General features: G+C 39.8%; 1 protein-coding gene across 5 annotated transcripts in view; it reads right to left on the bottom strand.

The window, feature by feature from the left end:
• Positions 1 to 1,294: 1,294 nt before the first annotated feature.
• Positions 1,295 to 22,228, bottom strand: part of LOC145905814 (talin-2-like) — a 28,982-nt gene continuing 8,048 nt past the window's right edge. Inside the window, exons 18-52 of one of the 5 annotated variants that reach the window (XM_082993102.1) lie at positions 21,934 to 22,131; positions 21,398 to 21,523; positions 20,851 to 20,982; positions 20,034 to 20,276; positions 19,520 to 19,636; positions 19,033 to 19,167; positions 18,600 to 18,812; positions 17,729 to 17,956; positions 17,265 to 17,384; positions 16,646 to 16,843; positions 16,067 to 16,206; positions 15,615 to 15,708; positions 14,968 to 15,180; positions 14,559 to 14,702; positions 14,239 to 14,400; positions 13,564 to 13,704; positions 13,141 to 13,322; positions 12,391 to 12,538; positions 12,061 to 12,147; positions 11,604 to 11,774; positions 11,219 to 11,290; positions 10,738 to 10,770; positions 9,589 to 9,726; positions 9,155 to 9,379; positions 8,762 to 8,908; positions 8,150 to 8,319; positions 7,589 to 7,772; positions 7,175 to 7,300; positions 6,565 to 6,681; positions 5,757 to 5,942; positions 5,233 to 5,446; positions 4,448 to 4,572; positions 3,875 to 4,003; positions 3,206 to 3,451; positions 1,295 to 2,113 (exon numbers count right to left, since the gene is read on the bottom strand). In XM_082993102.1, the coding sequence (XP_082849228.1) occupies positions 1,880 to 2,113; positions 3,206 to 3,451; positions 3,875 to 4,003; positions 4,448 to 4,572; positions 5,233 to 5,446; positions 5,757 to 5,942; positions 6,565 to 6,681; positions 7,175 to 7,300; positions 7,589 to 7,772; positions 8,150 to 8,319; positions 8,762 to 8,908; positions 9,155 to 9,379; positions 9,589 to 9,726; positions 10,738 to 10,770; positions 11,219 to 11,290; positions 11,604 to 11,774; positions 12,061 to 12,147; positions 12,391 to 12,538; positions 13,141 to 13,322; positions 13,564 to 13,704; positions 14,239 to 14,400; positions 14,559 to 14,702; positions 14,968 to 15,180; positions 15,615 to 15,708; positions 16,067 to 16,206; positions 16,646 to 16,843; positions 17,265 to 17,384; positions 17,729 to 17,956; positions 18,600 to 18,812; positions 19,033 to 19,167; positions 19,520 to 19,636; positions 20,034 to 20,276; positions 20,851 to 20,982; positions 21,398 to 21,523; positions 21,934 to 22,131 (5,538 nt within the window). In that variant the 3' untranslated portion in view covers positions 1,295 to 1,879. Of the gene's footprint in view, positions 2,788 to 3,205; positions 3,452 to 3,874; positions 4,004 to 4,447; positions 4,573 to 5,232; positions 5,447 to 5,756; positions 5,943 to 6,564; positions 6,682 to 7,174; positions 7,301 to 7,588; positions 7,773 to 8,149; positions 8,320 to 8,761; positions 8,909 to 9,154; positions 9,380 to 9,588; positions 9,727 to 10,737; positions 10,771 to 11,218; positions 11,291 to 11,603; positions 11,775 to 12,060; positions 12,148 to 12,390; positions 12,539 to 13,140; positions 13,323 to 13,563; positions 13,705 to 14,238; positions 14,401 to 14,558; positions 14,703 to 14,967; positions 15,181 to 15,614; positions 15,709 to 16,066; positions 16,207 to 16,645; positions 16,844 to 17,264; positions 17,385 to 17,728; positions 17,957 to 18,599; positions 18,813 to 19,032; positions 19,168 to 19,519; positions 19,637 to 20,033; positions 20,277 to 20,850; positions 20,983 to 21,397; positions 21,524 to 21,933; positions 22,132 to 22,228 lie in introns of all 5 variants that reach the window. The other 4 variants (XM_082993103.1, XM_082993104.1, XM_082993105.1 and 1 more) reach the window with 4 other exon arrangements.

Genomic DNA, 22,228 nt, shown 5'->3' with positions numbered 1-22,228 from the left:
TGTAATACTATATGGAAACAAATACATCAGTTTACTTTTATTTGTAACCTCGGGCTGAACACCAACTAAAATAATATTACTTTGGACCCACATTTAAAATTACATGGTTTTTCTCCTGTACTAGCACAGTATGTACTTGATACAAAAATGCGAATAAACATTAGTAAGAAACCAACAATTCACTTCGAACCATTTTTAGTTGCAAGTGGAAAAGTAAAATTACAAACAAATATTAATAGTCTGTAATAATGCTGTTCTGCAAGTGATTTGTTGACAATGATGCATCTCACCCAGCTACTATAAAAACATAAAACTAAATATACACCTTTTACAACTACAATGCCATGGTAAAACTATTTCAGTTACTATAGGGCTAGGTTCTGCCGCCCTGTATCAAAATGTTTATTTGAACGCACCTCATTTTGCTACAGCTGAGGTTTTACGCAAAAATTCTAACCGTTTTGTAATGCAAAAATCGATTTGTGATTTTCTACTGTACGCGTCATTCTGGCGGTTATATATGTTGCGTCATTGTAACAAACAAAGATTGTGTCGTCATTAACTCATTTATTCTTATATTATGCCAACTAACCACAAACTTAATAACAGCTATGACTGAAAATTTATCCTTTTTTAATAACAAATTCCTTTCAAATTGCCTCACACACACAACCTACTACAAAAGACTGAACGAAATCACCGAAGAAGCTACAGCGCGATAAGAGTCGCGAGGTAGATGAAAGCCGCCTGATACAGCGCCACATAGTGGTTAAACAGTTTTTATTTCATAAAACAATTTTGATTTGTGTCTGTGCTGATATGAGGCTAAACAATTTTTGTAAGTGCTTTTATTCATAAACGCTTCAAACAATGATTTTAAAGCAATATTAAATTGACTGTTTATGAGAATATAACTTTTGCAGATGCCCGAAAACAAAACGGGTTTTTGAGATATAAAAAGCATTAAATATATTTTTTGCAAGAACACCAACCTACAGATGGAAACACTAACACCCAAAAATTTTTTCTGAATGCATATTTTGTTAGCCTTTTTCAAAAAGTGTGCTCTGATACTACAACATTATGAAAAACAACTTCTTTCAAAGCCTGCCTAAATTCTGTTTGACCCATGATGATTTTTAAAAACAGGACCACCTAAAATATCTTTTCACTTCTTGCATGTGGTAACAAACCTAGCAGCCCTAAAAAACTTACTTGTATGTTTCGGCAAAGGTGAAGTTCCCCTGTCTTCGGCAGCTAACAATATCTAACTGCCTCGACTGGAGAGAAAATGCAGCATGACGTTACGTTTATTCGTTCCGGTTACAATGTGCTGTGCCGGGTGCGCACAGAAAGAGGACATTTACATTTTATTGCAGAGCGCCAGAAAGACGTGATTTTCATCGCCTCCCCGGCTCAGCGGCAAGGAAAAAAACAAACGTTCACCACGCAAATAGAAGGCAATACACAGAGGGACGAACTGTACAAGCGCTGCAAATGCAATCTGCGTACACGTGTTAAGGTTGGGCTACGTACGGTATATTAGAGTTTTATACAGAAAATTTCTTATACACAACTATAGGCGCGCGCTCGCAAGATTTTGCTTGACGGTAAAGACGCTGGAACATTTGACCGGGCTTTAGCAGGACGAAGTATAGTCGGCTTTGATGGGACACAAGCTTACTGTTTTGCAGACATAAAAAAAATCGGCGGCGTAACACTGCGTCTATTTTGATCAAGTTCAGCAGTTTTTGTGTAAATTTTTGTAAGTTTTGACATAAGGGCAGTGCAGATTTTGTAACGGAAGGCGCTGCGCCCTTAAAGCAGCCGATTTGCCCACAATCGCGGCGTTTTTAAAACTGGGATCTTCTGATGTAGATTAATCCGAGTCCTCATCCTTATACCGCATCTTGCGGATCTGTGCCAGCTTCTCGCGGGCGGATTGGAGCTCACGCTCTTTGCGCAGGATTTCCTCCTGCGCCATCATCTCTTGCGCAATCCCGCCCACCAGGCGCGCGTTGATGACAACCTCCACCTCCTCGTCGGAGCCCGTGGCTTCCGAGGCGGCTTTCACCAAGTCCTCCGACGCATGTTTTACGGCATTTCCGGCAATCTTTGATTATTTCATCGGTTCAAGAGTAATGGGGACCAAAATCGCGGGAGAACATGAACAAAAAATAAAACAGAAAAGCAAATTAAATGCATGCAGGAACACAATAGTTTTTATAATACCCTTATTTGACATGCAAAGTCGTGCGATTGGCGCATGCCATATAAAGCAAAAATAGTAATGACGGCGATGACGGAATTTGCCAAAAGGTAATGATTAATTAACTGGGCAGACTTGAAGAATCGAACTGAAAATTAAACCCAAAAAAGGAACCGAAAAAATTATTCTCATTCTCAACTTAAACCTCTTCCTGAAAAAAAACTGATTTGATGAAAATGATAACAAAAGAAAATAATCATCTAACATTCTGCAGGCTAAAACTGATGACGTAAACTGAAAACTAAAATCGGCGGGGAAATCGAGGAACGGCGGTAAAAGCGGGAGTTTCTTCAACTTTGGTATTTCTGTTTGCGGATCTTCATTAACCGCTCCTGTGCTTCCTTAAGTTCCTTCTCCTTAGCTAAAATCGACTCCATGGCCTGCATTTCCTGAGCAATGCTGCCGACTACTCCACCCTTCATCTTTACGTCGACCTCGTCGTCTTGCTCTTGGAACGCAGCCTCCTTGGCGGAGTCCACTAACATTTGTGTTGCTTTTTTCACGGCGTTTCCAGCGACCTTGCCGTGAAAATCAAATCAGTTAGTGTTGGATTTTGGCTATGGGGAAGATATGCGATGGCCGAAGGAAAGTTTCGGGGGCTTTTTGTGTAACAACATGTACCGAAATAATGGTACCTGGGATGTTAGGGATTTTTTTTGTTGAGCAGTAAATTAAGGTTGGATGTTTTAAGGTGGTTTTGATTAAAATAAATGTACGTTTAATTTGATAAATACGACATTTAAGGCATAAGTGACACCATGGCATAATTCCAAAACAGTCGCCAAGGTTTTGTGACAACTTCTAAAAAAGGCAATTCTAGTTGATAAACCTGCTGTGCGAATACAAAAGTGTTTTAATTTACCGATGGTTCATAGGAGCAGTTTGCAGAGAGGAAAAACACCATTTATTTCTGGGTAAAAACACAACACAACGCACCTGCAGGCGTTTCATGTTTTCGCTGTTCGGGTCGGCCTTGACTTTACAAGAGACAAGCAGTTGGGCGGTGGATGACGCAACCTGCTTGGCCGAAGACACGAGCCACTCCTCGCTGGCCTCGCCCTGTACAGCTTGGTTGGCCGCCTCACAAAGGTTGCCGGTGGCGCTGGCGACCATCTGGGCAGCCGAGATAAGACCTTGGGACCACTGGCCGTCGTCGTGTCGTGCGTTGGATACAGAGCCGAACTGTGGAACGGTATTCGTCGTTATGTTTGAAATATCAGCATTATGGTTATCTGGAGATTTTCGTAGAAAAAGTGTGATTGAAGTTATTTTTATGATTACCCGTGCTTGTTGCACTTCAAGACACAACAAAAACTGTGTTTAGGCAAATCTGGTCAAGAAATTGACAGTTGTTTGTTTATTTAAAGAAAAACTGAACTTTATTTGATAAGCAATGTGGAGCCAATAATATGAATTGAGGAGACCTTTCAGGTCGAAACAGTGGCCATCTGTCTGCAGCTTATACACTAAACTTTATTTGTTGAAAAAGATTGCAGCCAAGAAATGACGTGTCTAAAAACCTTAATATCAAACATACGACCAAAGGGCTGTATTGGTTCTATAGTCACACTCTAATATTACATGACAATGAGAAAATGATCATACCACTTTTCCTTGGAGGACAAGCTCCCTCTGGGCGGCCGATGCGGCTTTTACAAGAGCAGTTGTAGCTGTCGCGATGGATTTGGCCGCTTCCAGAATTTGTTCCTCAAAGTTGAGAGTGTCGTCCGCTTTCTGTACAGTCAAGCAAATATTATTAATAGCAGTGATATTGATTGTCTATGATAGGATAATTTAAGGTTTGGCTGCTGTGCTGTGCTCAACCCCGATGAAAGTGAAAAGAATATTTTTTTTAATATAAAGCGTATTTTATTTCCCGAACAGCTTGGTTACCTTTGCTTTTTGAAAATATTTGGAAAAGTTTTCGGTTTCTTGGTTACTGTAAAGCAATCACCGCACACAAAAAATTGTTACCATAGAAACAAAGCGGAAACCTTTCTGCACGCCAACATATACCCGGGGAATAAGACAAAATATTTTAAACGGTTATTGATGTACAAATAATGCCACTTTATGCTTGACGTAAAACCTAGCATTCATTTATCACAGCCAAAAATCCCAAAAGGCGTTATGCTCAATCAACCGAAAGCACTTCATTTCACAGAACACCATACATACCTTGGGCTTCTTCCTTGGCCTGAGTTGAGCCAATTTCTTCGCAGCAGCTTCGATTGAAGAGGCAGCGGCCAGCAGTTCCTGTTCAGCGATTACGTTGGGGTCGTTGGGATCCACCCAATCGGAACCTGGAAAATAGATAAATTCGTTGTGATTTGTCGTAAAGGTTCTGTAAGGAAACAGTAATTTATTGCTGTAACCGTCGTGATGTTTTACGGTATGTTGACATTGCGAAGAGATTGATACTGGCGGGGTGCTTTGATGTCACAATGATCTACTGTGACACAACAATACAATATGTTTACTAGGGAGGAGAAATTTTGGTACAACTGAAATGAATTTCTTTGTTTGCGAGTCGCAGTTACGGCCTCACAATTCTTGGAGAGCGATTTAAGGGAGAAAATAAAGCGTTTAACGCTTGTTTTGCTGCTTCCAGTACGACCCCCATGCAACACACGAAAAAGGAAGTTGTTTTGAAATGCTGGTTTTGTCAACAGTAGAAAATATTCAGGTTCAACAAAAAAGGTTTTAACAGCATGGATCTAGAATTAAGGAGGGGAGGTCAATATCCACGCATGAATGGCGTTTTTGGATCGTTGACGAGCAGATAGCAATGCGTGTGCTGGAAAAAGCCCCCTAGTGATGAACAAAAATCTATCTTGGAGACAAGCTTTTGTCTTTTAGTCCCATTTTTTCACTATTCAAACATATTCTAGGTGGGGGGGGGGCTCTATTCGACCCCCTCCAGGATCCACCCATGCCCGCCCCTGTCTGTACACACTACAAACCTTTCATGCTTTCCCCGGATCTGACCAGGTTGCTCACTGAAGTTGCCACGTTCTTTGAAAGTGGAACAAGTTGCTTCTTCAGGTCGTTGTTGTTCGGCTGCTGACTGATCGCCAGGACGTTGGTGAGGAGATTGCTGTACGTTTCAGCCACTGTCTGGCCCATTTTCAACGCGTCTTGCTGCTGCGTTTTGTCGTCGGTTGCGGCTGCGGCAGCCTTGAATAGAGAGATTCGTTGTTGTATTGGAATTTATTTAAATCTTTGTCCATTTTTAAGGGTTTTGCGATCGTTTGTTTTGATTTCAAGTAGAAATGGGAAATTACTGTTTCATTACAGAAGTGTTTTCATGAATGCTAAAAACATCGTTCTATGTTCTTGTCAAAAACTTTTTAGGAAATAAACTAAAAAAAATCTCAAAACGCCCCGCGTATCAAAAATGTTACAGACGGAACACACGGCGAGTCAAAAAAAAAAACGAAACAAATTCAGCTTCCCTACAATAAGCAACAAACAAGATGACACGCACCCGACAAATGTGGATCATATCGAATACGGCTTTTCTTCCCATATTGGCACAAATCAACATGTCGTCCTGTCTGCAAGACTTGCCGGCAGCCACGGCCTTCGCGGTGGCGTTGGTGATCGGTTTGGTCACGTGGATGAGTTCTTCGGGAGACGCGCGACGTTCTTCATTCTCAACCGATTGCAGTAACTGCAAGCACACACGTGGTTATGTTTAGTATATTGCTGAGTACAGCGCAAAATGCAAACAGGTAAATATTAGGTTATATTTGTGGCAATGAAGCCAAGGCAGGTGGATTAAAAACACTTCTAAACGCGAAAGCTACATGGAGTACGCTCTCGGTAAGATTCGAACTTACAACCCTCAGCATTTTGGACCAAACCACCACCGACTGAGCTACTGGAGCTCATCGGTTAGATTAAATGCAATGAAAAGGTTATTAAAATGTGGTGTGCAAGTGCACAAATATCATGTAACGGTTTTTATTGTCAGTTATAGATTGAGATGAAAAAGGGCCACCAAAGTACTTGACTTGATAAATTGGCATCAGAAACATTTTAACTTAGTTCCAAACGAAATGGAATTCGTATGTGCTGCAACGGGAAACTGCATGAAACCTCGCAACTTTAGACACTCGTAACAAGCCAAGTGAGCTTATTTCATGGAACGTTTTCGAACTCATAAAAATAGATTTAGTTCTAATGCAGCATTATGATTAAGGTGAACAAGAGTCGAGCAAAATGTATGTAACGGTTCAGAAACCGTCGCACGCCTTAAAAAAAAAGTCAGCAAAAAGTTTAAAAGAAGGAACCTTGGCTTCTTGTCTGATGGAACTGATTGTTTGTTCGATGGCACGAGGTCCCTTCACCGCCTCATCTTCCACAGACTTGACCGTCTTCAACAGCGATGTAACGTTCGTCACCATTGCCTGGAAATGCATATCACGTCGGGGTCACCAATGGGGCAATGTTTATTCAGGCGCCAACAAATAAGACATAATGGAAAGTTCAACGAGCAGCATTAATCGACACATATGTAGAAAAAGATAATTGACGCATGTCACGGTTCGCTAAGTACGCAGTAGTCACTATACAACGTCACAATTAAACCCCAGGAAACCTTTAGGAAATCACGCCGTTTTCAATCTTCAATTCGAACAGTTTACGATAAAGCACGTTTTTAAGCGAAAGATAAACAATATAGCCCATGTAACTGCTACAAAATTTATTTACAGACGTTTAGAATGTGACTACAATCATTCTCAATGTACGTCTGTAAAATGAATTTCGTAGCAGTTACACAGACTATATTGTTTATCTTGAAAAATTCATTTGTAACCTTAATGCTAATACGTGTATGTATTTTTCTCGATTCGAACAAAAAACTTTTTTTCTGCAGCGCAACACCTGAAGTTCACTTACCTTTGCAGAAGCTTTAAGATGGAACATCGCGCTGTCCGACGAAGACTTGCCTGCCGCGTCCTTCGTAGCGTTGATAAGATCACCCAGGGCGGACGCTACGTCACGCACGGCATTGATGAGTATAACCTGCAGAGGTAAAGAACAAGGTGTTTCAGACTAAGCTTTATGGTTCTACTGGCGTGAAAAACGTCTTGGAAGGTTCGGAATTTTAGGCATTATTTGTTTGCATTAACTTTACTTATATAACCATGGAACCCATAATATGAAAGCTGTGAGCTGCATACAGGTGGCCACTGTTTCGACCTATAAGTTCTCACCAGTGCAGTTTGGTGCGACTATCGACGATCTTGTTTTTCCAATAAAATGACTGGAAAAACTACAATGAAAATTGATTGTAATTTGTGTCTTTTTTACCTGCGTGTCGGGGTCATCGGCTCCCAAGCTCGTAGCTCCTAGTTTCACCACGTCTGCAAGTTTATCGATGGTCGATGACGCGGATTGCGCGGCGGCAGCCAAACGTTCCTGGCCACCAGCGGCGCCAGCAACCAGTTGTTTCGTGTCCTCGACGAGCGCCTTTGCTGTAGAGAGGATCTTCTCCCTGTGTTCAAACGTGTTGGAATGTTATCATAGCGTTGTTGGTGGGGATGACGTGTGTTTGGAAAAAAAATGATTTTGTTTGGAAAAAAAGATGAAAGTTTGCGGAGTAGACTTGATACAGATTGGTAGACAAAAGTCTTTGAAACAAAACAATAGGTTTTTGCATAGTTTTCCTGCCAGCCATAAAGCGAGGTTTTACAGCTTTCACAAAGAAGGTAAATTCTAGAGATCTTCCTAAAAAAGATTCCGCATTTCTACAACGTCAAAACAAGACAATCCTATATAACTCTCTTTTAACAACATAAATTAACACACCACACAACCAGTACAATTTAAACCAATCAAAAATCGCCACGTGGATTGGAAAAAATCCTATACCTGTACTCGGCAAAAGTTTCAGTATCTGACTCAGCGTTGAGTGCTCCGGATGAGACGAACATGAGGGTGGTGTCAAGATCGCCAATAATTCCTTGGACGTGGGTATGGGCGTTGATGCAAGCCTGGGTGCCACGCCCACCTTGTTGCAACGACGACATGATGTAAGAAACCTGTTAAGAAATACGAGGTGTGTAAGGAAATATCCTCATGTATAAGCAAAAGGGGTTCGGCCACCACAATTTACCATTAAGACCAACAAAATTTCAACTTTTATTTCAATTTTTTATCGAAAAACATTAGCGAAACCCCAAGTTATTTGTCGTCATGTTTTTTTCTAATATATGTTTCGCCCACAATAGGCATCGTCAGTATCACTTACTCAAATGGAATCTATTTTTCTTAACAGTTTGGTACTTCTGATACTTTCTCAAAGAGTTCTGTTAGATTTTTTAGCAATCTTAAAGAATCCTCTCGATCCCAGTGAACCTTGTAAATCTTACGCCTTTATAACGATTGCATCGCGTTATGCAAGTAACAAATTCTGTATCTTCACTAAATTGTCGCGTTTAAAGATATGTTTCGGTTCTTTAATGAGAACCAACATAACCCCACCTTTTCGTTGATATTTCTTCCAGCGTCTTTGAGATCCTTCTTGGCGCGTATATCTCTCGGGTTGCTCTGCACAGTTCCCGATGCATTCACCAAATCCTTGCAAGCTTCCCCTAACTCGAAGACGCTCTTCTTTATATGGTCGCTCACCTGTGAGACAATGGTGATAGTTTTAAGAAGAAGTTCGTGCAATGTGTTCGTACCTCTAATGCAGTGGTTCTTAACCTTTAAAAATCTCAGTTCCAACTTTCAGTTTTAACTATATTTCCCACCAGTATTTAATTTTTTTAACTGAGAATTTAATCAAAACATTTTCGCTATATCTTTTACACTTCCCAAAATACCAAAAACGCAAATAACAGTCAAATTTAAACAAAACCGCGTAACGCCGCTAACCTCTGGTGAGTCGGCCAGTGCCATAGCAACGGCGCCGTCATTGGCCAGCGCAGTGTATTCTCCAGTAACTTTCTTCGCCAGAGGACCGAGGTCGTCTGGTTGGTTGTTCATGGCGATGCCCATGTCGCTGCTCGTTACCACTATCGCCTTGCACTTCTTCATGATGCGGCCTTGGTAGTTGGCGAAGGTGTCGCCGTCTTCCGGCTGTATGTTCTTGTTGAGAATCTTGATAAACAAAACGGCGGTCGTGTTACTGATCGTGTTATTGTTGTTGTACATCGCAGTGAATTTTTTTTTTAATTTTTTGGGAGGTCGGGTAAAAACGACGATACTGTTAATTTTTGCTTTGATTTAAATATTAACATAGCGGAAAGCCACTAACATTCAACAGGTTTTTTAAAAAGAAAAAAGTTGACTTGATGCAGCGGTTTTACCAAAGAAGCGGTGGTAATTTCATCCACCATTCCAGATACAAGAGCTTCGGGTGCTTCCTGTACAGACTTGAGTAGATCCTCGATGGCTTCCTTCGTGGCGTCACAAGCTTCGTCCACCGCCTCGTGTGCATTTTCGGCCTAAAATCCGGCATGCATCAGTAAGTTTGGGTTTCTTAATAAATTTCAGCAGCATATTTTGAGGAAAAATATCAGCACTGAGAAATTAGTTTTACATTGCTTTAGGCAATTAGAATTTTGGTCAAGTGGCAGCAACAATTGCTTTGTTTTGCGATTATATTTTGAACATCCCCTGGTCTACAGTTCATCGGGTCAAGTAATATATGACAAACACTTCAGAATTTAGGTGGAATATTGTTGACCAATGTACTTTAAAATTTGGTTCTTTCACTCATATTAAAAGTCAAAACATATTTTGTTTTGTAATAGAGACACAAAAACAACTCAAAAACAAACACAGATTTTTTGAAACATTTTTCAGTTTCACCTTCACCCCACCAAAGTAATATATTCATCTTTAAAAAAATTAATACATTTGTCCAGAGGATCATTTGTTTTGTAAAATCACACAATTGCATTGACACCTTTTTAAGACAAGTTAAAACAGCCCATTATAAGTTTATGCATTTCCCCATATCAATTAAAATATATATTTTGGCAAAAAAAATTTAAAAAAATTATTTTTGATTGAAATACTGAGAATATTCAATCAGGTAATTGTAACTCATTTAATAAAATATATTGAAAGTATTTTGTAGGTAATTGAAACCAAAAAATACTCTAAAAAAAAAACTTGTCACAATATCATGGTAATGACAAATCTTTCTTAACAAAATACAAACAAAAAACAACATTGTCTTATCTCAACGAGATATTTGTCACAAAAATCAAAAATTTGTTTTGACAATTTGCCCATATCATACTTTTTATGATACGCACATCAAGTCGAAACTTCAAACTATTTTTTGATTCTTTAAGATTGTTCACATGAAAAGTACAGAACACCATGCATATCTGTTAACATCAAACATATGGGTCTGCACTGGAAATCAGCCAAGAATAAAATGCTGCACACTAAATTAGAAACCAACATAATTCAAACTCAAATACAGGACACAGACACTCAGAAACCTGTTTGTATCTTCGTGAGGCCAACCTGATAGGCTGTAGAAGGTTTAAAAGGTTAAAAAATATCAGATATGTTTTACCTTGGTACGGTTTACGACCTACAGACTACAAGATGCAAACTGAGGTAATTAGAAATAAAATTGTGGTTATGGCTAGCATGCAAACTAAGTGCTCTCTTCCAGTTAACAATTCTTGTTTCAATGAAAGACAAAAATAAAATAAAATTTTGGATTAGTTTTAGGTATTTATCTATGATGAGTGCAATTGTTTCATGTTTTTGACAATACTGATTAAAATGCAGTCCAACAGTCCATTGGAATTGTTAATCATATAATTTTTTTTAAACAAGATGCAAAAATCAGAAACTATTTTTTCGAAATCTTGTATTTTTCTCAGGAACTTTTTTATTTTTTCCCACAAAAAAATGCCAAAAAAATCCAGAACAAAAAACAAACCAATGCACAAATGTGGTTGGAATACACACCGGGATGTGATGGTTAGGTTGGTGACGTACAAATTCGCCGGTTGAATTATTGTGCATGTGAAGCTGTGGATCCTGTTCGATTGAAAGAAATCACCGAAAAACATAAAAAAACAAAATCATTCGTGCACCAAAATATGAGTACCGCGTATTGCAACAAAAAGTGGATTTTGATATGGTGTTGTCGCCACGCTAAAATCAAAACCATACAGTGGAAAAATAAATTCATGCAAAACTAAACGTACCGGAACATGCAAAATAAAAAAAAAACAGCATTAGGTAAAGTCTGTGGGCCTTGCAATTAAGATACAACTGTCTTTTTAATCCTTTATACATTCAAATTAGTAATATTTAGTACTTAGCAAACCTCCAAAACTTAGTTCCCTACCTTGGGGTTCCCACCACTTTCCTTAGCAGCATACATTAACTGTAAAGCGGATTCCGCAAGGGTCTTGCTGTAGTCGAGTATGTCCATCTGGCGCTGGTGGTTGGTAGAGTTTGACGCAGCGCCTATGGTTGCATTAGCGAGGGGCTCAAAATAGCTTGCCATCTGTGCAACCTGGAAGCCAAAAGCAACAAAAACTATTGTACACTAAAAAAACAGCAATGAATGCCTTAAATCTTTGCGACAAACTGTCAGAATAATTTTTATGTGGACATTTACAAATCTGCACTAAAGAAATCAGTGTTTTTGATTTACAAGTCTTGTATGAAATATTACCATAATTTAGTGCATTTTTTTAACGCTCTTACCATCACTACAGAACCTTGTATTACATAATGTATATGTTGACAAAATATGTGGTATAACTGGCAAGCCAATGCTGCATTGACAAAATACAAACCTGTCTTCCAAGCTGAGCAGCATCACCCTTTGCAGCTCCTGCCAAGGGATCCACACAGTTGCTGATTTGGTTTACTGTGTCTACCACCTAAACAAATAAAAATATGGTCAAAATGTTTCAGTTAAAAACGTCAAAAAAACGTAAATATTGATTGTAGAAAGTGTAACACACAGAAAGTTAAATATTTAATATTATAGACACACAGGTTCATTCCCACCTTGCAATAAAATCAAAAAATAACTCCATTTAAAATATTTCCACCTACTACAATATAGATAAAATGAACCCACTCAAACGTTATAAACAGTGCACCAAGAGCTGAAATATTACCATGGCTTGGAATCCCTTCATCGTGTTGTCTCCTCTGATTGGAAGGCTTTGGTCCATTGCAGAAAGAGATGCATTGTTGAGGAATTTGATCGACTCGTTAATCGTCGCAATCGCTTCGTCGCATTCTTGCTGTCCTGGTGCGTTGTCCCTAAAGACCAGTATGGGAGTTTAATCTGATGGTTTTGTCGAATTTGTGTAGAAATGGAGTTGCGCATGCTATTTTTCTTTGCTGCTTTTTTTGCAGAAAACATGGGAGCTGATTAGACCGAACAGAAAAGTCAAAGCAAATAAGCCAATCATTATAAGCAAACGTTTCGAACACTGCTGTGCTTATCATCAGTTCTGTGAACTAACTGACTGAGTTCAGACGAAGCGCCCACAAAAGCGGACGAGCGAAAGCAGAGAAACAAACCAGAAAACATGACTAAACTATCACGTGATAACAGCTAGAATTATGGAAACTAAACAAAATTCCTGTGTATAATTCATGTTCAGCTCAAATCAAAGCGCATTAGCGAAAACAGTTAACATTGTATTCGCATTTTTTTGAGCGGCGCGACTGACTCGATAACCTTTATGGTTTATCCGTGCCCACGCAATTTTATTTCTGTTGTGCATCGTTCATCTGCGTAGTTGTTTTTGCGCAAAATACAAATGATTTGATTTTAGATTCGTGTTTGTCTATGGCAGATACAAATCTCAATCGAACCCTACAAAATCAATTGGCAAAATATGGAGTCGGGCACCAACCTGATGTTCGCGATCAACTTTTTAATGGAGTCAGACACGACACGGGAGTGGCCGGCCATAACCTGCCACGTAGGAGGGTCTTTCGGGTTGTTTGCGAGCTTTCGTGCCGTTTTTATCAGATCGCACGAACTCTCAAGCATCTGTTTGCCGGATTCGATGATTGGACGTTGGGCTTGTCGGGCCTAAAAGCACATTTTCAATCGATAATAACGATGAAGGGGATGTTGGACTTTTGGCAGTAACTTCAATACTACAACAGTCTTATTAGGAGTGCGAAAAGCGAATTTTGCAGTGGTGCTGAAGCAGCCATTATAGATCATATTTTTTCAACAGGCGTCGAATAGAAGGTGGATTTCAGAAGGAAAATATCAAATGTTGAACTAAAAGGTCTCCGGGACATTAAAATTACAATATTCCGGGTACCTCGTCACTGATTTTGGCCGGGACGCTTGCGAACTCGGGGTTGGAGGCGAAGGTGGTGAGACTTTCAACAGCGTCCGTCAGCGGTCTCGTCGCGTCCGCGCAATTCGCTCTGTTCTCCTCAGAAAAGTTGCCGTCCAGTGCCTGATGGCGTTAAAAACCAACATAAGATTCCGCAAATCATTAAAATAACGCGTTTTTATTTTCCACAACTGTGTAAATGAATAGGAAATACAAAAAGGCAAAGTTGCAGCGGCACCAATAAAACCGTATATTAGTAGCAAGGCAAGTTGTCATACCTTGTGCATATTTTTGAGAGCGTTATCTCAGAATATACAAATATTCTTGCAAGAAACGCGCATAGTTTTCTCATCAAAACGAGTCTATTTTTTTTTATCAAATATGAATGGTTTGTTGTATTACACAGTGTGACAGCGGTCACGTGACCAAAAGTCAAATTATTGTTCTACGTATCTCAAAAATTCCGACTCTTGGTGTAATTGTGTAAACGCCAAAAACGAGAGGATTGTCTAAAAAAATCACTGTTATAATCAATTGCGGTATCAAAGAACAGTGCTCTTATTTTTTTTAGGTCCACACAAATGCCAAACCTGCATAATAGGTGATCGAATCATGAGCAAAAAGTGCGATGGTTTTGAAACAGCAGGGAAACAATACCTTGATGGTGCGGACGAGGTTGGCAGTGGCATGTGCCACCTCTTTGGCTGACTGAACGAAGTGCTTGCGGGCGACGGCGTTAGTCGTTTTGTTCGATGCCACGCGGCAAACGTTGCACAAGGCAGATGTGTGTTTGGCCACAATAGTGGCTGCTGAAAGAACCTGTACGGAAATATTACGTCACAAGTTTAATTACTGTTAATACATAAACAACACATGCCAGATATAACGCAGCAATGTATAACAGTTTATATTGCTTTTCCACATCTTGTATAAGCAACATTATATTCCAAGCGTAGGTTTACCAACGCGAGACTTACCTGTGTTTGATTGCTTGAGGGGTCGATTAAGCTCTGACAAGCCATCTGGATTGCCTGGTTAGCCCGAGCAAACTGGGTTTGATCAACAAGTCCCTGTGTTCCAGCTTCACTGTTGGGATCGGCAATACCAACCAAGTATGCAGCCTGTGATTGCAAAGGTGGTTTTGTTTTATTTTTTTTTTTTTTATTAAAACAGTTGTGAGATTTTTTTTACTTTTAAATGATGTCGTAATTGAAAAAAAAACATTTTTTTAGCTCATTATTCGAATTTTAGGTTCAAAATAATTTTATTGATCAACAATTTATTTTTTTAATGTTATCGAAAGAATAGTTTTTGAGTTCACAGGTTGAAACAGTCGCCATCTGTCCGCATCTCACAAAATTCATGTTATTAGTAAGGTTGACTAACCTGGGCTGCTGCTTCAGTTAAGCCAATCAGTGATTTCTGTGTTGTGGTGACCGCCTCCCCGAAACTTTCCAGCTCACTTGCACGTGCGTGCTGTGTTATTCCACTCATGGATTCTCCGAGTAGTTTCGAGTTGTCCATCACGCTTTCCAAGCAGTCGAAGTAGGAGTTGTCGTTCACCGGTTCGTTCGGGTTTTCCAGCATTTCTTTAACAGTCTGCGATGATAGATTGTCAAATATTAGCGAGATTTGCAACAAGGCTACGTAGTGCCGAATGGTATTAAACTTATATCTGTGCTATTTAAGCCATTAAACCTAAAATATTACCAATTCAGTGGCATGTTTGCACAAATCAACCTAACAACTAAATGACCTGCGGTTAAGGCTATTTCGCCGGGAATTATGGAGCCGGTTGGTATTTTAACCTAAATCACGTTCACCTGCATGCTCTAGGTAAGCCCTGTTCAAAATTATAGGACATTCTATGGTCCGGAAAGTGTTAATTTTCGCTTATATGTAAGATGTCTCCGCCGCCATTACGCTCACAAACAACCTCTACCGTGTTGGGACATCGGAAACACATATGCATTTCTAGCAATATCGTCTAATTTTGCTTTTAATGTAACTTGATACAATCACTATATCCTTGCCTTCAGTTGCCTGAGAGCGTTGTCACATTCCTTTTGTCCAGGTGCAGTTTGAGTGCAATGTGTGATGAGATTGTTGATGCTCTCAGTAACAGCACTGCAAAATACAATATCATACAGTCATTATACCTCATTCCATCGTAATGTTATAGAATAAATATTTTGATACGTGATCTATAGCCAAGTCTGCTTGCATTTAGGACTGCAAGGGGAAAAATTAGTGGGTATACTGGCACTTCTTTGATAAGACCCATGAAAACGTTATATGAATAAAAATTACTAAAGAAACTGTACTTTTGAAAAATATTGCCATAAAAAGAACTGCCGACTCTCAGTTAATAATCCAACCATTCTTAAATCAACTCATTCTGTTTTTTTTTTTATCGTTAAAATGACCAGATCGCAATGAAATTCGGGCAGGCGGACAGTTTCGACATAAACCTAATTAAAAATACCGAGCAGCAGCCGCAAGTTGGTTCTTTGCGTTCGGAGCTCCAGGATCAGCAGAAAGAGCTTTGGCTGCGAGGAGGAGTTTGCTCGAGGCCATGGAAATACTTTTAAGGTTTCCGATCACTTGGTTTTGGTCTTCTCTGTCCTTTACAGAGCATATACACCGTTATAAGTAACACAAACAGCAATGAGGTACTGAGGTTATTTGGTAGTTAATAAGGCGAAGGGTTCCAGAAACACTTGACCGATTTGGCCAAAATGGCCCCTTGAAAGTTGGCCCCGCGATTTATCATAAAGACCCGCTAAAAAGTTAATCGAATTTAAATTCAGGCCACTCATTTCTTTTTTAATCGGTTCCCGTATTTTCTGGGACTGGCCCTGGCTAAATGTTCTTGTATAACACAAGAATACACTAAAAAACTCACCGTAGGAAAATCTCCACTAAATCAATGTACTAAGAATAACAATACATTACCATTTTAAAAAAAGCCCCCGAAATAGGCAATTTCAATAACAGTACATATTAAAATAAAAAGCACTTGTGAATGTAGCTATAAGTAAATGATGTGCATGCACGAGCTTACTCTGGATTGTCCAGCAACGTTTAAACCAGCATCAAGGAGATCGTTGAATCTTTCGTTGTAGTTCGAGCTCGAAGCTGCCAGCTCTGTTGGAGTGCCTCGTGACGCGCCAACGAGATCATTGGCTGCGATGTTGAGTTCCTCAGCCGTTTTGTTTAGTTGTGTTTGAGCCGTTTGGAAGTTGGCAGTTGTAGCGGGAAACTGTGTCACAAATTAAACGTTGTTTTCAACTTCAAAAGAGGAAAAATTGTGAAGGGGAAAAGATATCAAATTCATGCAAAAGATATAGATAGAAAAAATTGAAGATGGAAATTTAGAACCATTAGAGCATACGTAATGTATATGGTTTGGAAAAAAGTGAAAAGCAAAGCTTGGTTGGTTGGTCAAAATAGCTTAATGTGCACCAATACTGACAAAAAGCGGTGACAACGTAACTACCATCACCTTGTCTCGAAGCCTTACATCATGCAAGCGTGTGTAGGACAAGTTACGCATCAGTACTTCATCCAGCAACTGATTTCAGGCAAAAAAGCAGAAGGAAAGACAAGATGAATAAGCAAAGACATGAAAATGAAAGCATGAAACCACACGAAAAAGAGAGAAATTCCTTTAGAATTCTTACCTGTCCGGACAAAAGACGCTTGCTGCTATCGGCAATGTTCTTCAATGCCTCGTCGACGTCGCGCTGCCCGGGCAAGCAGTTGATGCAGTTGTTCAAAGCGTGGGAAACGGCCTTAGCAACCTGTGATTTAGATAAAAAAATTCGGTGATAATGTCTGATACCAAGAAACGAAAAAGTTCGTTTTGGAATCTATTCCTTTTTTTAAAAGATTTTTTCCTTTTTTTAATGTTTCGTCACAAGAAAGAAAAATATTGTTAAATATCGTTCACAAACCTAATGTAAACCAATTATTTAATACATGTAGGTACAACATTAGAACGTAAAACTATTAAAAGACATGATATTCCTCAATTAAGTCATTTTTTTACCCAAACACTATCAAACAGAACGCTGTCAAATCGAAACCAATTCTCATGCGACTACCTCAGAACAAAGTATAAAAAAACACGAAATAAAAAACATACTTGGGCAAGTCGCTGCCTATTTTCTGGATTTTCAGGGTCCTCAACGGCAAGCTTGGCCTCCTGCATCAAGTTCACGGATTTGTCCATTACGTCACGGCACGTTTCCAACAAATGAAGTTGGGAATCCAGATCGGGGAGGTTTGCAGCAACGCCACGTGCAGCGGCCACCAGCGTACGTAGGGCGTTGGCGGTGTCGCGTGCAGCCATGCCTGTGTAGTCCTCATTACCCTGAAAGAGATATGTGTGTTTGTGAGTGGTATCGGATTGCGGTTTATGGTAGGTACTGTTAAACTATAGGGGATCTCGAAATGGAGATTTTGGGTCGTGAAACTGTTAAGATTCTTAATGGAGCGTTCATTGTTTTTTTTTGTTATTATTAACACATGTGTTACCAACACAGGGGTAGCACTGAATTTTTTTGAATCAGGTCGCAGAACAATGAAGTTGGATTAGCCCTGGTTTATGAGATATTTCAGCCAAAGTAAGGGATATATATTCCCAAAAACGGGTAACGGTGCAGATGTTGGGATTTCATAAACATAAAGTCTTGTACAAAATTGGCATAGCCTTGCAGTCACTACGAACTTTTTTGAGTGAATTCATTTTGTATGGCAGCACTAGATCAACACAATTGAATTAAAGAAAGAATTAAAACATTCTTGTCAGAAAATTGCATATTCCTGAGACTCCAGCACCAATGTATGACTTTTTTTTAACATAAGTTAATTTTTCGCCTATCGGCATCCCCAGTTTCTGGCCTATTCCAATTCACACGCGACATATGAGAATATTTAAAGGATTTCCCCCAAAAAATCACATTTTTTTCTCACAATTAATCACAATAACTTAGTTTTCTACTAAATTTCCTTACTTGGGCGGCAGCAGTGAGCAGTTGGGCCATGGACGCCCCCACAGTCTTCGATGTGGCCCCCAAATCATGTGCGCACGATTTCATGGTCTGGCCTGGCAAGGGTTGAAGCCTTCCACTCTTGGCATCATTCGAATAATCCGATAGTTGGCGGTCGAGAGAATGCACCGTTTCCAAGGCCGCATCGATACCACTTGGACCACAAACCTCTGCAGCCTGTATATATATTACAAATTGGTTAGGTTTCTGCAATACGCCGTGTCAGTCTAAACTGTAAGGTTGATAATTACGGTACTACTTGTGACAGACTGACTGTGTAAAACTTTATTCGCTTGAGCTTTCGCGAGCTAAATCTCGCTTCATCGGGTGCTACAAACATTAGTAATAAAAACTGATTAAGAGTTGATGCTGTGGCGAAAGGGAAGGGTTTACAGACCTTCAGACCAGCCGTCTTAAGCTCGGCAATGGACAGAGCAAGCTTTTTCGTGCAGTTCGCCAGTTGTAGTGCCGTGGCCTGGTCGCTAACTGTGGGTACGACTGCCTTGGAATAACCGACCATTTTCGTTCCAGGCTGTGGAATAAAAGATACAAATTTTACTGCAGGTTTCATTATATTTTATAGCGAACAGGTGGGAGTTTATACATGTCTGCTATATACTATGTATAGTGGAGTCTACCATACTCTCTACTACTGTAGAGCTATTAGGTTGCTGTCTGTGTTGCATTATATATAGACAAGAAAAGTTATTAGGTTGCAGACATCAATATTCCAAGCCAAAATAAACACTAAAAACTTTTCCAAGAGCGTTAATATGATACGTAAGCACTGGACACAATAAAAAATGTATCATAATAGGAAAATCATGCATTCAGGCATTTTAAAAACAGCATCAGTGATTAATAAAAACACAAGGCAGACTTACGGGGACGAACTCATTGGACGCGTTGATAAGATTTTGTTGAGCCGCTGCATTTTCAGGGTCATCGTATGCTCCGTGGATCCCTTGCAGGAGTTTGGGAATGTGGTCTTGCTGGAGTGTCTGTTTTGGTATGCAACAAATTATTCATTTTGCACCCTGGGTTTAATTCGTACCCTGCGGTGAAATTGCGTTCAAAGCATTCTGGTGCCGGAATGTCGATTGTATTTTCTGCTAAGAAGGCAGGACTTAACTTTACATAAAACGCTCTCAATAAAATCAATCATACAGCATACAAGAGTAGATTCGCGCGTCGAAACTATTCTGTACACGACGTTCAGGAATTACTACATTATTCTGTGTATTTTTTAAACAAAAGTTTTGAAGGTCGTATAAATATATATGAAAATATTTTCCAACATGTGTTCACAGTGTTTTAGTTGGACGTGCCAAGCAAATCCTTCCACCAACTCACAGCCTTATTGATCGAATTACGTGTAAACTCATCTATTATTCATACCTTGCTATGTGCAATCAGCTGATTCTGACTGGCTTTGTTGGTGTTGAAGGGCTCGGCGGCATGGGCTGCTGCAATGGTCTGAGTAGCCGCAACGGCCGACTGTCTCGCTGCCGCCTCTAACCGATGAACCAGCTTCTTGCGCAGCGCGTTCTGTGTGGCAGCGTTGGTGGCAGCCCGGAGGTTTTCGGCCGCAAGCTTCAAGTTCTGTTGTTGCTGCGAGTCGTGTGGATTGTTGGCGGCTCCCTGGAAAACATTTGTTTTTGGTTAGTGTCTGCCATAAGGCATTGATGGGGTGAGTGCACAAATTGCATCACGCAATCTGCCACCTATACATACTTGAACAAATAGCAGGGTGTTTGCATTGTTTACAACTTGAACACTTAATTTGTTAAAAGGGGATCCCCCTACTGTACAAGTGATTTCTTAGCTTCCAAAACTTAGTTGCTACTCCAGAGCCTAGGTTTGCAAGTTCGAATCTCACCGAGGGCATGATTTCTTGCTCTGGGTATCAAGTAAATTTAGGCGTCGATTCAGTTATCTATATTCAACCTGTTTATCCCGATACAAACGTTTACAACCTTCGAATAAGCAAATCCCCGAAAACCCCAATAACAAAGAATGTATCGGGAATATTTTCAAAAACAGAATCCTCAAATTAATGGCCGAATCCGAAAATTCGACAGATGTCCTATAGTATCTTTTATGGGCTACAGTACGTCAGCGCAAACATTGGACAGTTCACAACGAGGCCAGGGCGCTTATAACAGGATATCACAAAGTATGGAAACGACAAATTTGCTGAAATGTTCAAGGTCACCTTGGCGGCTTCAACCATCTTAGCAGTGGCGTCCGCGAGAAGTTTTGCGGCACCGAGCAGCCTCTTTCTCCAATCGTCGTCGGTTTCGTGCTCTGCTTCCAATTTCAGCATGTTCACCAAATTCGAGGTTGTCTAAAGTCACCAAAATTTTTTTCTTACATAAGAGAACTCATTATATATTGAGACGTATCGTTTTTGAGACATTGAACTGTACTTTTCTGGTATGGCCCGACAAAACCAGTCCTTTTATCAATGCCCAACTAGAAAAGTACATGACAGAAAATGGGGTTGGCTTTTAACGTTTCTTTTTACATAACAGAAGCCGTATTAGTCTTGTGACACTTTAACTGCAATTTTCTGTTCTTGGCTTTGATTTTTATTTTGTGAAAAACGAAAATGAGGATCTGGCGAAAGCTCGCGTTATCCAGAAAATAAAAACCAGCCTTCGTCAAGTTATTTACATCTAAAAACCAGTCTTTGTAACAGCGTTAAACCCGTACATGACAGAAACCGAAACAGGTTGATCGTGAAAAAACAGAAGACTAACCTGTCCGAGAAGCCGTGCCTGTTTTACCATCACAGCTGCGTTTCCCATGCTGTTACACAACTTATCAGTGGCGTTCAGTATTATTTCACACTGCTCGTCGTACTTGCCATCCGAGCCAGCTGATCCCTAAGAATGTGATAAAAAAAATATATGAAACTCTCCGTATATTTTAAGGCTTTTTTTGTTTCAGCATAATTTACAGCAATATTACTTTTTAAAAAGTTAAATATTTTTTTTCTTTATTATGGCACTACTGAAGGACGGTTAAAATTTAATAGTTTTAGATCCCAATTTATACAAGAAGTCAGTTTTTATGTTTCTACCAAAGAGTAACATACAATAGGGCACCTATTTTGTGACACAACTAAACAATACAAAACTATCCACAATGTTTAATCAAATAAACACTTTTTTAAAAAAAGTCCATCACAATATTTTACAAGATAGGTTCAACTACATTTTAGTAGCCCAGCATGCCAAGTGACTCGTCTTTGGGGCAATTGAGGCATCGAAGGCAGTAGGAATGCTATTTGTACCTGTTTAATGTGGTTGATAAGGTCGTTCAACGCTCGGCCAACATTTGTAGCAGCATCTCCGAGTGCACCCATCAGACTTGGGTCGGTGGTAGCACTCTTGGTGATGTCAACGCAGCCATCCACTGACTCGGATACTTCTCGAGCAGCGCCAATTAATTGCTCCTGGCAGTGCGGATTACTAATTGTTGGGCCAACGACCTGTTTGGAGACAAGTTTTTACTGTTAAGTGAAACTTTTTTGATGGAAGGAACAAATAGGAAATCATAGGTAAATTTTAGAGGGGTGTTAAAAATTA

This window comes from Ascidia mentula, chromosome 6 (genome assembly GCF_947561715.1).
Source record: "Ascidia mentula chromosome 6, kaAscMent1.1, whole genome shotgun sequence".
Lineage (NCBI taxonomy): Eukaryota > Metazoa > Chordata > Ascidiacea > Phlebobranchia > Ascidiidae > Ascidia > Ascidia mentula.
This window is presented reverse-complemented; position numbering and strand designations above follow the sequence as displayed.